Source organism: Kogia breviceps, chromosome 4 (genome assembly GCF_026419965.1).
Source record: "Kogia breviceps isolate mKogBre1 chromosome 4, mKogBre1 haplotype 1, whole genome shotgun sequence".
NCBI classification, from domain to species: domain Eukaryota; kingdom Metazoa; phylum Chordata; class Mammalia; order Artiodactyla; family Physeteridae; genus Kogia; species Kogia breviceps.
Window position 1 is genome coordinate 36,667,229 of NC_081313.1, and position 14,839 is coordinate 36,682,067.

Below are 14,839 nucleotides of genomic sequence, written 5' to 3' on the forward strand. Positions count from 1 at the left end.
CAAAGCAAAATTTAAATACAATTCTTTGGTAGTTTTAAATTTATTTCCCTTTTTAAATTAGATCCAAGTAAAAGTATATTCCTCTTTTTGTAAATTATTCTCATTAAACAAATTATGTATCAACTAGCATAGAGATATATGTGTAATTATTTTTCACCAAATTAGCACTAGTCATCTATGAGTGATGCTTGCATCATTTAAAACATAAGCATGTATCAAAAAACATATTAAACAGTATTTTCAATAACAGGACTCCACCCCAAGAACTAAAATAGAAAAGTGATGTGATATCCATAAATGAAACCAGTAAATTTAGCCAAGGGCCAGAGGTTTCGGTGCAGAGTACTCCTAAAGGGTTTCTGGCAAAAAGTTTGCCCTGGTCCTAAACAGGCAGCATCTCCTATTTAAAAGTTTCACTCCTCCCCGCCACATCCGCGGAAAACATTCGCGCACGAGTTCTTCCTTTCAGCAACAAACTGTTCGCTTCACGAGAAACTAAGTTGCAGAAGCCATCTGATTGGCTAAGAAATGATGACGTAAATTTTCTGAAGCCCACTGAGAATCGTCCTCCCCTAGCCTGGCTCAGATTCCGCTTTCCGATTGGTTCTTACAGTAAGAAGGCGGGGACAATTGCTGAAGTTGACCTATGGGTCAGGAACCCCAGCAAACATGGCGGCGGCCAGGTGTTGGAGGTTTGTGCTCCGTGGCCCAGGTCTGTCACTGCACACCGCGGCCGAGGCCGCCGTCACGGCTCCCGAAGTGACCGGCCCAGATGTCGCGGTGGCCCCAGTCGCGCGCTACCCGCCGGTCGTAGCCTCTCTGACTGCCGACAGCAAGGCGGCACGGCAGCGGCGAGTGGAGCGATGGCAGGCCACGGTGCACGCGGCCAAGTCGGTGGACGAGAAGCTACGAATACTCACCAAGATGCAGTTCATGAAGTACGTAGTTTACCCGCAGACCTTCGCCCTGAACGCCGACCGCTGGTACCAGAGCTTTACCAAGACCGTGTTCCTGTCGGGCCTGCCGCCGCCGCCGCCTGCCAAGCCCGATACCGAGCCTGCGCCGGCTCTGGACGTAGCGGCCCTGCGCTCCGCCGCCTGTGATTGCCTACTGCAGGAGCACTTCTTTCTGCGGCGCAAGAAGCGTGTGCCTCTCTACCTGGAACGTGAGGCCATCGCCTCGCCTTTCTTGGACCAGCTGGTTGCCTCCCTCACGGGCCTGCTCAGCGCTCTCAATCCGGCCCTGGCTGCCGCCGCCCTCGGTGAGCCTCGGGCCCGCCACTTCGGGCGGGGGAGGTGGGGGTGGTAGGGGACCTCTCTGCGCCAAATTTGCCCCCTCTTCCTTTCTTTCTGCTTGGCCAGTTTTTTTCCCCAGTCCTTTCGCTCCTGGCTGGCGAGAGCGTCCGGAGACTGGGTTCTCGTGCCTCTGCTGCCACCTACTCACTGTACAACCCTAGGCTAAGTAGCCTAAGCCCTCCAGGACTCTCTGCTTTGTGAAGGTCCAGACAAGTGTTGGTTAAGAGAAGGGGCTCCTGGAGAGCGGGACAGGCCTGGGGTTGCCTTTTAGCTCTTCCATCAAAAAAGTTACTGACCTTATGTTAGTTTATAAACCTATTTTGGCCTAGTTTTTCTCATTTTCAAGATGAGAATACGATAATAGTACTACTTGGTCATAGATAGAACTGTTAAGATTAAAGGCGATATTGATTAAAATACCTAACGTATGTTCGGTACTCTCTATGTGCCTGGCCCTGTTCTAAATTTTATACGTGCCAAATTTAATCCTTACAGTAACTACAGTAGGCAGCATTGTTTTATAAATGAAAAAACAAACAAATCCAAGGCACAGAAATGTAAAATGTATCTAGTTAAAGAGCCTACAGCTGGTAGATTTGGAGGACGGGCTTCAAACCCAGCCATTCTGGGTTCCCAGTGAACAATCAGCAACTTCTGTTTTACTGTTACATGCAAGCATGAAAAATAATTAAGGGATAGACAGTTTTAAAAATCAGTGTTTCTGACGTGTTCATCATCATTTTATATCTGCCAGTAGGTATCTTAATAAATATCTATTGAATTAACGTTTCTGTGACTGTAGGTGTGTGCTCAACTGAGTCTTCAGTGTTCTTATTTCTTCCCTCCCAGTTGGGAATGAAGTGGTCTTGAGAGAAGCGTCACAGACTTTGCTCATGATTAATGGCCTGGGAAAGTTGACAGTCTCCTCAAAACCCAGGTTCCTCTTCTATGTAATGGAGATGATAACACTATACATACCTTTGAGAGTTATTGTGAAGATTGAATTAGTAATTCATAAGACAGCTCTGACTCTTAATAAACTTTTTATTTTCTGTTGAGTGATGCTGCTGTTGGTCTTACTTTATGTTTATTATTAACTGAGAAACCTCTTTGGTTACAATGCTTAGTGTAGTGTGGCACAAGTAGACAGTAAAGGTTTGAGCGTTATATTAAAGTAGTGATTGTTTAAGTTAAATTATTACATAATCCAGACTCTATCTTACATCAAAGAGTAATTTTTGATGTACTTTCAGCTAGCACAGTCATTCTTGAGTTCTGTATTGCTGAGTTTGGTGTTCTTACAATAACTAAACCCATCTAAATTATCAGATAAAAATGTTTTGAATATCGTTTGATAGATTGTAAACGCCCAGTTCACTTTTACTGGTTGCGTGGTGAAGAAATTATTCCTCGTGGTCATCGGAAAGGTCGAGTTGATGCTTTGAGATACCAAATAAATGATAAACCACACAACCAGATTCGAATATCCAAACAACTACCCGAGGTAAGGATTTATTGCATATGTTTCTGTTGACAGTTGAGGAAGTGTCATAGCAGGCTAGGTAACGGGCTACGTAGGATAAAAGTTTTGGATAGAACCCTTTTCTTTCAAGTGTATTTGGACTATATCTCAGCTGAAATTCTTTTTCAGCTTTTTAACTTGCTATAGTATATATATATTTTTTCAGCTTTTTAACTTGCTATAGTATATATATTTTGCAGAGGTCAAATAATCGTTTTAAGTGGGGTTAAGTCCTCAGTTTTTAGGACCATACAAATCTTTTCCTTAATATGAAAATACTGATAATAGTTTATGATTGTAATTTACGGTAAACTACCCTACCTAATTATAAATCAAGGCATTTTTACAGCTATAAGCTGGTCATCTTACGTGTATACACTTCTTTTGGAGAAAACAAGTGTGTTTTGAGTGTCATCTGTGTGTCCATTTCAGAGGTTGGCACATTTCTTCTCAAGAGGTCCAGATAGTAAATATTTTAGGCTTTGGGGGCCATAAGTCTCTGTTGTATTCTCAGTTCCTATCATGTAACAGCAGCTGTGTACCATAGGTAAATGAATTTGCATGACTGTGTTCCAATAAAACTTTATTTGGAAAAACAGGTGGCTGGCTGGATTTGGCCCATCACTAGATAGTAGTGTAAAATCATCTCATTTTTAAGATTTTTAAATCTATTAAGAATGTGACTAAAACATGCTAGTGTTGCTGTGAATTCACATATGACTTTTTCTTTAAGTTTGTTCCGCTGGATTATTCTGTACCTGTAGAAGTCCCTGTTATGAATTGTAAGCCAGACAGACTTCCATTATTCAAACGGCAATATGAAAATACCATATTTATTGGTAAGTTTCCTCTTTTAATAAATGAGTTCAAAGTGTCCTTTGCAAATTTGCATAATTAATTATTGATGACCAAGAGGTTCAGATAGTCTCTAAGCAATGTAATTCATCTCAGGGTGCAGTTTGCATGAAAATTGGAAGGACAATATTCTTTCAGCTTGCCATTTTAAATATTACTTGTTTCTACTGAATTAACAGCATTTAACAAATAGTTATGTTTATTAGGCTTTGTTGATTTATTATTTATATAGAAAAGTAATTTGTGTTTTTTCAAAAGTAAACAGGTAAGCACTGGATTTGAGGTAGTGATTGGCTTTTTTTAAACAGAAGCCTCCCATTTGTGCCATACACTGATAACCATCAGGGATATAAAAATTAATAAAACCTCATCTCTGTGCTCATGCAGCTTATACGTTGGCTTTTTTTTCTTTATTAATTCCTAGCTGATTGAGGAAGATTTTTCAGAGAGCAGCTTTCTGCTGGTCCTCCAGAACTGTTTTATCAGTCCCTTCTCAGTTGCTGTGGTCTTAGAGAGTGAATTTTGGGGAACTTTTGGTTGAAAAGACTTTACCACTAAAACCAAGAATGTCTGCATTAGAAAGGAAGTTTTTAAAGTCATGAAGCGTTTGTATCCTTTGGTGATTATGACCAGCAGAATAACAAAGCTCCTAATGATGACCGAGGAGTTTGAGAAAACTGAAATAATAGGGAATTTTAAATAAATTTTACATATATTCTTTTGACTTATCCTATGTCATAGTGAGCTGATGATAGCTAGCAGGTTGTACTTTCAGGTGAAATTTATTATAATCAATAAAATAAATAAGTAAACCAAGCTTTCCGTTTGTGTGTTTTGAATGCTGATCACATAATGAGAGGAGACAGATTGCCTTGAAGCAAATACTGATATTCTACTTGTGTATTTCATGTGAAATGTTTTTATTTTGATCTTCAGGCACAAAGACAGCAGATCCACACTGTTATGGACATACCCAGTTTCATCTGCTACCTGACAAATTAAAAAGGGAAAGGCTTTTGAAACAAAACTGTGCCGATCAGATAGAAGTTGTTTTTAGAGCTAATGCTATTGCAAGCCTTTTTGCTTGGACCGGAGCACAGGCTATGTATCAAGGTAAAACTAGTTTTATGGCATTATAGTTATTGGAAGACATTTTAAGAATTTAATAGATCAAATTGTTTTCTTTGGGTTAAAATGTAGGCTGAATCTTCACATTTTGAAAACTTTTGCATTGGCACAAAATGCAGTTGTTTTAAAGTCCATAATTAAATATTTTACATTTGTAGTTGGTAAGTGGCACTTTGGTAGCTACACTGATCTTTTACTTTGACCGTTTTTGTGTGAATGTATTTTTTTTCTGATGATATTCTCAAGCAATTCAGAGACCACCTAACTGGGCTTCCCTGGTGGTGCAGTGGTTGAGAATCAGCCTGCCGATGCAGGGGACACGGGTTCGTGCCCCGGTCCGGGAAGATCCCACATGCCGCGGAGCGGCTGAGCCCATGAGCCATGGCCCCTGAGCCTGCGTGTCCGGAGCCTGTGCTCTGCAACGGGAGAGGCCACAACAGTGAGAGGCCCGTGTACCATAAAAAAAAAGACCACCTAACTGAGTCAGCTCTGTAGATGACAGCAGCTTTCTGAAACTAGAAAATGAAATGCTTTCATGGATTAAATTTTAGATTAAATCACAGTTATGATGTATAACTTCTTTGAAGGCCGTATCTAGGGTGTGAGTTAGGAGACTGTTCATTCAGTTAATAGCTTATGGTTTTTACATACCAGGTGCTGTTGGCCTTGGAGATAAAGTGTTGAGTGAGAGAGACAGATCCTGCTCTCCTGGAGCTTATGTTATAGTAAGGAGAGTAAAAGAGAATAAACATGTAGTATTTTTAGCTAGTGGTGTTACTCTGGAGAGACTATACTAGATGAAGGGTAGAATGATTCATAGGTTGCAGGTATAAATGAGGCGTGGGGCAGAATCTGTTTAAACAGAGTTAATTCAGGGGAGGTCTCTAAAAAAATGACATCTGAACAGAGACCTGAATGGTGAGGAGCTGCCTTTGCACAAACCTGGGGGAAGGACACTTCTAGGCAAAAGGAATGGCAAGTAACTGAGCTAGGAATGGACTTGAAGTGTTGAAGGAACAACATGAAGGCTGATGAAGAAGAGGGGGAGAATAGAAAACGATAGTGGGTGAGAGAGAGGAAGCTGGAGGCATGCCATGGAGGACTTTAGAGCCAGCCCACTGTGAAGCATTTGGATTTTGTTACAATACAATAAATACCTAGATTACTCCTATATAAGCATCCGTGAGGAATTTTAATACAGATTTAATTGCTGCCAGTCTCACCTTTTCCCTTTATATATATATATATATATATATATATATATATATATATATATATATATATATATGTATGTATATTTTAACCTTACACTCACAATTGTTGACTTGCGTTTTTGTAATAGAAATAATGGATAAAGTAGGAATAGGAGTAGACAGAATCAGAAAAAGTAGAAGGAAACTTTCTTGAAGATACTAGAATGGCATTGTTTATTCATAAAAGATAAAGTACTTCTTTTCACAGTATAATTCTATATTTTAACAATACTATTTATTGGCTGTCTTCATTAAAGCGGATATAAAATATGTGTGGCAAAATTTATAAGTTACTCCTTGGCCCTGGCAGTTGGATTTAAAAGTATTAAAGCCAGTCAGCCTGGAACAAGAAGCAGCCAGAAAACTTGAGTAGTAAAGGTATCAAGAGATCCTGGAACCTTATGATGACGTAAAATACACTAGGCAAAAGCAACTCATAAAATCAACTTTGAATTATAAATTAAGACACAGAATTCATCTAATAACTACATGGTTGAAGTTCTTAGAAAGTCAAGTTTTTTTCTGAAAGGCGTTTTTTTGGTAAATTTGGGGAAGTAAATGGCCGTAATGGTTTTTGGGTGTTAGATGCTGCTGGTATAAGGAAAATTTGAACATATTTGAGGTTGTGAGTAATCATGTGCTTAGTACCAGATGTAGGAGAGATCTGCATAGATAGCGCTTGCTGCTCTTCTTAGATGACTTGAGTTAAGGTTGAAAGCTGATGATGAAGTCCAACATTGTTGAAAAGGTGTATCATGAACTTTGGGGATAGTAGAAGGAAGGAAATAGTTCTTGATGCAGAAATGGAATATAGAATTAGAATGGAGAAGATAGGGAAAACTTTGAGATCTTTAGGAATTTGGTAGGTAAAATATATAGGTTTTAGGAGGTATTTTATATCCTCTAATGTGTGTGTTTTGTTTTGGTAAAATATATTCTGTATGTAAGTTTCAGCATAACTTCTTCTACAGGATTCTGGAGTGAAGCAGACGTTACTCGACCTTTTGTCTCTCAGGGTGTGATCACAGATGGAAAATACTTCTCCTTTTTCTGCTACCAGTTAAACACTTTGGCACTGACTGCACAAGCTGATCAAAATAATCCTCGTAAAAACATATGTTGGGGGACACAAAGTAAGCCTCTTTATGAAAAAATCGAAGATAATAGTGTGAAAGGTTTTAATGATGATGTCTTACTTCAGATAGTTCACTTCCTACTGAATGGACCAAAAGAAGACAAATCACAGCTGTTGGTAAACTAAGAAAAAACTCTTGATTTGAGACTTTGAGAATACTTAAATTTCACTGATGGAACAATAAAAGGAATTTTGATAATGAGACTTCTGTCAAATATTAAATGTACTGATTCTGAGACAAATATTTCTTATGTTAACCTCTGATTAGACCTTTCATTTGGCTCAAAATGCATCACTAAATGATTTAATTTTAGATATAGTATGTCGATTAAAAATAATTTTACTTATATGTGACTAACTGATGAGACTAATTGAGCAATCATCAATACCTGGTATTAATTGTGTGTGTAAGCTCGTACTACTTGCTGCATACCACTCACTGCATGACAGGCCAGTAATTTGAGAGACCCGGTGTTGGTGCAAGGAAAAATGACGTTATTTGGAAAGCCAGTGAGCCAAGATGGCGGACTAACATCCTAAATAATTATTTTTATTCAGGGTAGAATTCTGGTTTCTTTTATGCTAGGGAAGGGGGAAGCAGGGTGCCTGATAAGCTGGTGGACAGTCTTCTGACTGGTTGGTAATGAGATAACCAGGTGGTATTTTGGGAGTCAACATGAATCAACCTTCTGGTTCCAACCTGGCTGTGGTGTATGTGCTTGTGGTCAGCATGTAGTTAACTTTTTCTACCTGGTGAGAATTTTAGTATCTATAAAACAACTGAAGGATATAGCTCAGAATATTATCTATAGCTCTCAAGGAGGAACTAAAGGCCTTTTGACTTTGTTTTATGGCTAAACTATTATTTTGTCTTGCTTGACTATTTTCCTTTGTTTCTGCATTGTCTCATTTCTCTGACTAAATTTGCTGTTTGGAACTCAGGGAAGGCCTTGGAGGCTAAAGCTTTTCTACAAACAAGAGGCAGGGCATATGGGGGTTCTATACCCTGGAAGGCCCTGCAGGACCTGCTTAGTTTTCTATGGTTTTAAAAGTAATATAAAGACAATAAAGTGCTTGAGAATATTTAGATGTTTTGTTACATTTTTTCTTTTTAATTTTTCATGATAATATCATATAGAGTTTCAAAACCCTACACAAACCCCTTCAAAACATGAACAGTATTTTGCACATATAGGAAACTGGCACAGAGGAGTTAAAGTGACTTTAATAAATTTTCACAGATGATTAATAATATAACTGATGAATTATATGCAGCTTAGGTTCCTTAGAGCTTAGAAGTAACATTAATATATTTCTGCTAGTTTCATTTGTTGTATCCCAAAGATTGGGAAAGTAGGTTTGCTATGTTTCAAAATCAATTGTCGGTAAAATTGTTAATCTTTGTTGAGAATTAAGGTTCATTCAAACTATTTTTAGTGAGAAAAAATAATTACCTTTGTTGTTGTTTTTTGGCCGTGCTGTGCGGCATGAGGGATTTTAATTCCCTGACCAGGGATCGAACCTGTGCCCCCTGCAGTGGAAGCACCGGACCACCAGGCAATTCCCCTAATTACCTTTGTATAACCATGCTAACGCTTACGATTTTATATAACCTCCTGTTGTAGATATCTAAAATAATCTATTATTTACTGTAGTTAATGACAAATGCTGTTTTTTCTTTCTTCCTTCTTCCTTCCCTCCCTTCCTCCTGCTCTTTCAAAACAGAGGTCACAGTTATATGGAATAGATGCCTCAGCTAGAAGGGATTATTTACTACAAATGATTGCTTAACTGAAGGAGTATTATTTGAAAGTTGTAATTCAGGCAAGTGCCTCCTTTGCAAGGCATTGTGCTAAGTGTTCCATCTTTACTTTCATTTTTTTGCAGAATACCATGTAATTGCACTCCACCATTATTTTATTTAAGCTGTTTCCAAAGCTTGGAATACTGTTTTCTATCCCTGGTCCTGTTTATTCCAACCTGTCTGTTGCATTCTCATTCATCCTTCATAGAAAAATGCAGGTATAGAGGGAACAACCATATCAAGCTCCAAATAAAATGATATCTCTTAATCTTCGCTCTCACTTTCTAACTAATTGAACCTTGGGCAATTTGAGTTACCAACCTTGATATCTGCCTCCATAAAACAAAATAATTTCACAAACTTGTCTAAGGATGAAGTGAGCTAGTGTATATGAAAGTGCTTTAAAAATATTATGTAATTTAAATATCAAGGGTTCAGTTGAAATACTTTTCTTTTCCTAAACAGATTGTAATTGATTGTCCCATCCTTTGAATACTTCTTCCTCTATGGTAGCACCTGTTTCATTGTTTCACAACAATTTTTCTCATTACCAATGGTGGACAACACACACGTCACACATACACACCTGTACGTACATGTCAGACGTGTGACATGTACGTACAGGACTTCACAGAGCACTTACTATATTCTAGAGCATGGTCTAGATATTTTACCGATGTTAGCTCACTTAATTATCACATCCATTTTGTGAGCTAGGGACTGTTATTCTCATTTTGTTGGTAAGTTAACAGGCACAGAGAGCCCAACAGCTTATTGCAGGTCACACAGCTAGAAAGTGGCAGGATTAGAATTTGAGCCCAGGTGATCTGACTCCAGAGCCTATGGTAGATATTCCCCAGTAATACACTATAGATGTAGTCAGTGCTACAGCAGTGTATCAGTGGTATAAATTTAGATAAAGGAAATGTTAATACTGACTGATATGAATCATAGGAATGTGCCTTGGAGTAAGTAGCATTTGAATTGGTTCTTGATAGATGGCATTTTCTAAGAACAGGAGAGTAAGTGGATAGATCTGTGAATGAAGGTGAAAAGTTCAAGATTTACCTTGGAAGTAGGCGGTAACTTGCTTTACCCAAGTAGGGTGTAGTCTAAAAGCACTTCGAGAAAAAAATTATTTACTAAGAAACAAAATCTAATTGGTGTCCCATCTACATATAACACTGAACATTAGGAAACAGTGTAGCAATGTTTAGACTTCTGGGGGAAACATTATATCAGAAGAAATCTAAATTAGTCAAGATAAAGATAGGTTAGGACGATTGAAAAAAAATGTTAGAACACCCAAGTCTCTTACCAATTCATCAAAAATGTATTGCAGTTGATTAGCACATGATTTAATAGAGGAACCAATGAATGGAGGAATCAAAATGAATAAATGTAATGAGTACACAAAGTCGTTTCAGGCAAAAGTAAGCATAAAGCAGGGTTAGTACCTATAATTTCAAACAATTCAAGGCAAGAAGAGAAATCTAGTGTTAGAAAGGTCATTTTATGTTATAAACTGTAATCAGTGTACGAAATGTTAATCTTAGTCTTGAGAAGTTGGAGTAACTAAAAATGAGGAATAATGAGTAAAGGTGACTTAATAAAATTTGGTATCTTACAAACAGAATAGATCTTTTAAAATGTGATAGAACATGTATACAAGATCATTTATTAGACCACAGAAAGTGTCAGGAAATTCTTAAAAGTGGGAATCATATAGGTCGTGAACTCTATACACACCGCAGTATACCCAGAAATTGTTAGTATAGTTTTAAACCAGGAATACCTAATTATTTGAAAATAAAAGTATATTCATCAATGGTTATTGCCTGGACAGAATTTTCAATATAAAAATCAGACACTCCCAGAGCTATATCACAATCTAAAAGTGAGAGCTAGTTATCTTGCTTGCCTTTTCACTTTTGTCAGATGTATTTTTATATGATCTGGACAGTTCTTCCTTTCCTATGCTTTGAGCAGGAACGCATTGTATTGGTGTAAGTAAAACTTTAGACTAAAATACAAATCCTGCCTATAAAAGCTAGTGGGATATAGTCACAGTTATTCTGAATACATTTACTCCTAAGGATGCATGAAGGTGCTGTAGGAGAGAATCACTGAATAAACATAATCTCTTCCTTTTGCAGTTGTCAACTAACTTTGCTTTAATACTTTTTGGTTTTGTGTTAAAACACATGGAGTAGAATGGGAAAAGCCATATGTATTTTAAAAGATAAAACATGAAGTTCAGAGAAATTTTCACTAATCTCAGAACTCTGGAAGAGCATCATATCTTGCTTTTTGCAGTCTTACATTTTATTTGATGCCTGTTTACTAGTATACTTAGTGGCGAATTTATAATGTTACGTGTTTATGTAAAGTAAGAAAATAAAATCTGTATTTGCTAGAAGAATTTAAAAAAACAAACTAAAAATCAGAAGAAGAAAATATAAATGTAGAAGACTGAATTGGAAGAGAAAGCAGACTTGACAAGTAGATGCATAACTGGTTCTTTATCCTAGCCCCTCCCGTATCAGTAAAAGAGTTAATATTCTATTAAATCTAATCAAGAGGAAATAAGAAAACATTTAGAATTGGAAAAGGGGAAGTAATATACTTGGTGGAGTCTCTAGATACATAGGAAAATGCTATATATAACAAATTTGGACATTTTCTGCTGAGAAATATAAACAAAATGATAAAGATAGAAAGCTTAAATAGACCATGGAAGAAACTGAAAATATTTCTAAGATACCTTCCGACAAGGGTCTAGAGCAGTACAGTTTATCTATGAATTCTTTAAAATTTCCATGAAACAAAACTAAAGTTTGGAGTGCTACCCAACTCATCTTATTAACTCATCCCAATTTTTAAAAAATCTCTAAAAACATACAGGTTAAATGCACATTTGTATATAAATGCAGAAATTCCAAATGAAATGCCACATACCAACTTCAACAGTAGTTAAAAAATCCACCCTAATAGGGTAGAGTTAATCATGGAAATTCAGTACCAGATTGATGTTAGGAAATATGCTAATAGCTAACATTGGTAGTTCAAAGGAAAAAAATAAGGCTTTTGATAAAATTCTTACTCTTGGTTAAAAAAGCAAAGAAAAATGGGTATTAATAGAAGTATATTTTAGTAAGAGTTTTATGTTAGTCAACCCCCAGTTTATGTTTAATGGTGAACAATAACTGATGTTCCCACTGAACTCAGGTAAGATGGCTGGCTTTGACCTTTATGTATGGTTTGCTGATTCATTCCAGGTGCCTAGAATCGTACAAGCAAGCACTCCAACGTTTGTTGAATAGATATGAATTAATGAACTTAAGGTAGTCAGTCTTTCTAGTTTGAAATCAGATATATCTCATTTATTTGCACTTTTCATATCTCAGCAAATTTACAGTTTTCTTTATGAAGATTTCCATGCCTAGATTTTTCTGTAATTGTGAATTAATTTTTTTAATTTCAGTTATTTTTTATAGCTTCACAAAAGGCTTTGTAATAGCTGTTGTGTTGACTGCTATATATTTATTTTGTAGAAGGCCGTTTAATTAGCTCATTAAATCAGGAATTTTTTAGTTGAGTCTCATAAGGTGTATGGCTCCAGTCTGTCTTGGGTTCCTCTGAAACTGCTTATCAGCACAGCCAATCATCAGCCTCCATGTAGTAAAAGCATTGGACAGTCTCTGACTATTTCACTCAGTACATTTGTCACGTTTGGCATGGATGACCACCCCTTCATTCTTGAAGTGGTGTCTTTTATTGCCTTCAGTGAAACATACTCCATTTTCCTTCTATCTCTTTGACCATTCTTTCACATTCCCCTTTGCTGTTCTTCCTCTAATCTTTCTTTAAATATTGGTAAACCTCGGGGTTCTGCTCTAGACTCCATCTTTATTTTTATCCACCATCTTTCCTTAGATGACCTTACCAAGGTTCATGGATTTAAATATGTTTATAAGCACATTCAGAATTGCAATTCTATTTCAATTTTTTGTTTCATATCTGAACTGTTAACATCACCATTGTAACTGAACAGGTCTGAGTGATTAAAATTAGGGTGATTTTTCATTAATTTTTCAGTTTCATAAGTTTCCCAGAAAATACATATTATTTTTATAATAAAAAATTCACTTTAAAGAAGCTAGTTCTCTTTCCTGAATGGACTCCAATATGGAACCACCGTCTTATGTCACATTGTACTCCATCATAAACAACTTTATTGTGAAATTGTATTTGGAAAAGAATTTCTTGAGTACATTTGTTATTTAAGAAAAGTTCGTTCAGTAAAATTCACATAAGTTGCATGATACATATGTTTAACTTATTCTAAATAGTTGATCCCTATAAACTGAAAACTTATTTATTAGATGCAAAGACCTTAGATTGTTTTCTTGAGATATTTTAATAGACCAGTCAAGTTAATTGCTCTGCATATTGCATTTTATATTAAATTCTAGCACATTTTGGATAATGCTTAAATTAAATGTGAGGTACGGTTAATTCACATAAAATGTAAGGCACAATAATTTTTTAATTACTCATTTACTATCACAGAAATCGGAAAAAATTGTTGCTTTGGACAGAGGCGGGAAAAAATAAGAAAGAAAATAAAAGGGAAAAAATTGCTACAGAGAATATTGAGAATAGAAATCAAAGACCCACAGGTGAACAACATTGACATTGGCCAATATTTGATTGGACAAGGTTGAATTTCTCATGCGAGGCGTTAGTAGTTCAAAGTTTGGTAAAAAAAATTTTGTAAGACAAACAACCATAACGGTACAAAATAGAAATCGGACTAGTAAGACCCCACAAAGGGTGAGAATTATAGGTAATAATATTCCATCAGACGTGATCACTGTCTTGGTATGTAATAAACACACTGTAGACTAAAATTCAGCTCTAGTTACTATCCAAATAAGCTTATCTCTTCATTAAATATAGCTTATAAGACTAATTTTAAGAGTATTCTCATAATGAGCCTGCTTTAAATAATGTTCTGGATGTCATCCTTAGAACAAAATTAAGCTCCATTTCTCAATCACATTTCTTTGTTTCTTTCCCTCTATGTAAAAATAAGGAATTCTGTCTCAGGTCTTGATTACATTTTGTGTTCTTTGTCATCCTATAGAATTCTGCATTTCACTTTGGAAATTTCTGTAATTAATTTTGATGCTTGAAATTGGCTTTTGAAACTTACAGTAGTTTGGACATAAGTTTGGGGTTTAATGTGTAGATTGTATTTTTGGCTTTTTGCATCTTTCAAAGAAAGTTATGGTTATGAGATGATTTGTTTTTAAAATTATGTAAAGGAACTGCCATTGGATTTAAAATGCAAGTAATGTTCTCTAGAAATGAATTGAATTGATAGGAAGTCCAAGTTGATACATGCAAATGGGATATCACTTTTTTTTACATTTTTAGTTTTTGGACAATATAAATGAAGTTTTAAATCGGTGACATATAGCAAAAACTTATATATTAACCAGTTAGGAAAGCTGAAGACAGAAGAAAGTAACCATCTTTTATTTTTGTTTATTCTTTTTAATTTTTATTTATTTATTTATTTATTTTTGGCCATGTTGGGTCTTTGTTGCTGCATGTGGGCTTTCTCTAGTTGCGGCGAGCGGGGGCTACTCTTCTTTGTGGTGTGCAGGCTTCTCATTGCGGTGGCTTCTCGTTGTGGAGCATGGGTTTTAGGTGTGTGGGCTTCAGTAGTTGTGGCATGTGGACTTAAGTAGTTGTGGCTCGCGGGCTCAGTTGCTCCATGGCATGTGGGATCTTCCTGGACCAGGGCTCGAACCCGTGTCCCCTGTATTGGCAGGCAGA

At 36.7% G+C, this 14,839-nt stretch overlaps 1 protein-coding gene across 2 annotated transcripts in view; it reads left to right on the forward strand.

Annotated features, from left to right (window-relative positions):
* The first annotated feature begins 619 nt into the window (after positions 1–619).
* MRPS30 (mitochondrial ribosomal protein S30) overlaps positions 620–14,839 on the forward strand; it is a 59,654-nt gene continuing 45,434 nt past the window's right edge. The window contains exons 1-5 of one of the 2 annotated variants that reach the window (XM_059060577.2): positions 620–1,261; positions 2,654–2,799; positions 3,551–3,656; positions 4,609–4,785; positions 7,025–9,260. In XM_059060577.2, the coding sequence (XP_058916560.1) occupies positions 670–1,261; positions 2,654–2,799; positions 3,551–3,656; positions 4,609–4,785; positions 7,025–7,314 (1,311 nt within the window). In that variant the 5' untranslated portion in view covers positions 620–669 and the 3' untranslated portion in view covers positions 7,315–9,260. Of the gene's footprint in view, positions 1,262–2,653; positions 2,800–3,550; positions 3,657–4,608; positions 4,786–7,024; positions 9,261–14,839 lie in introns of those variants that run through there. The other variant, XM_067030961.1, reaches the window with a different exon arrangement.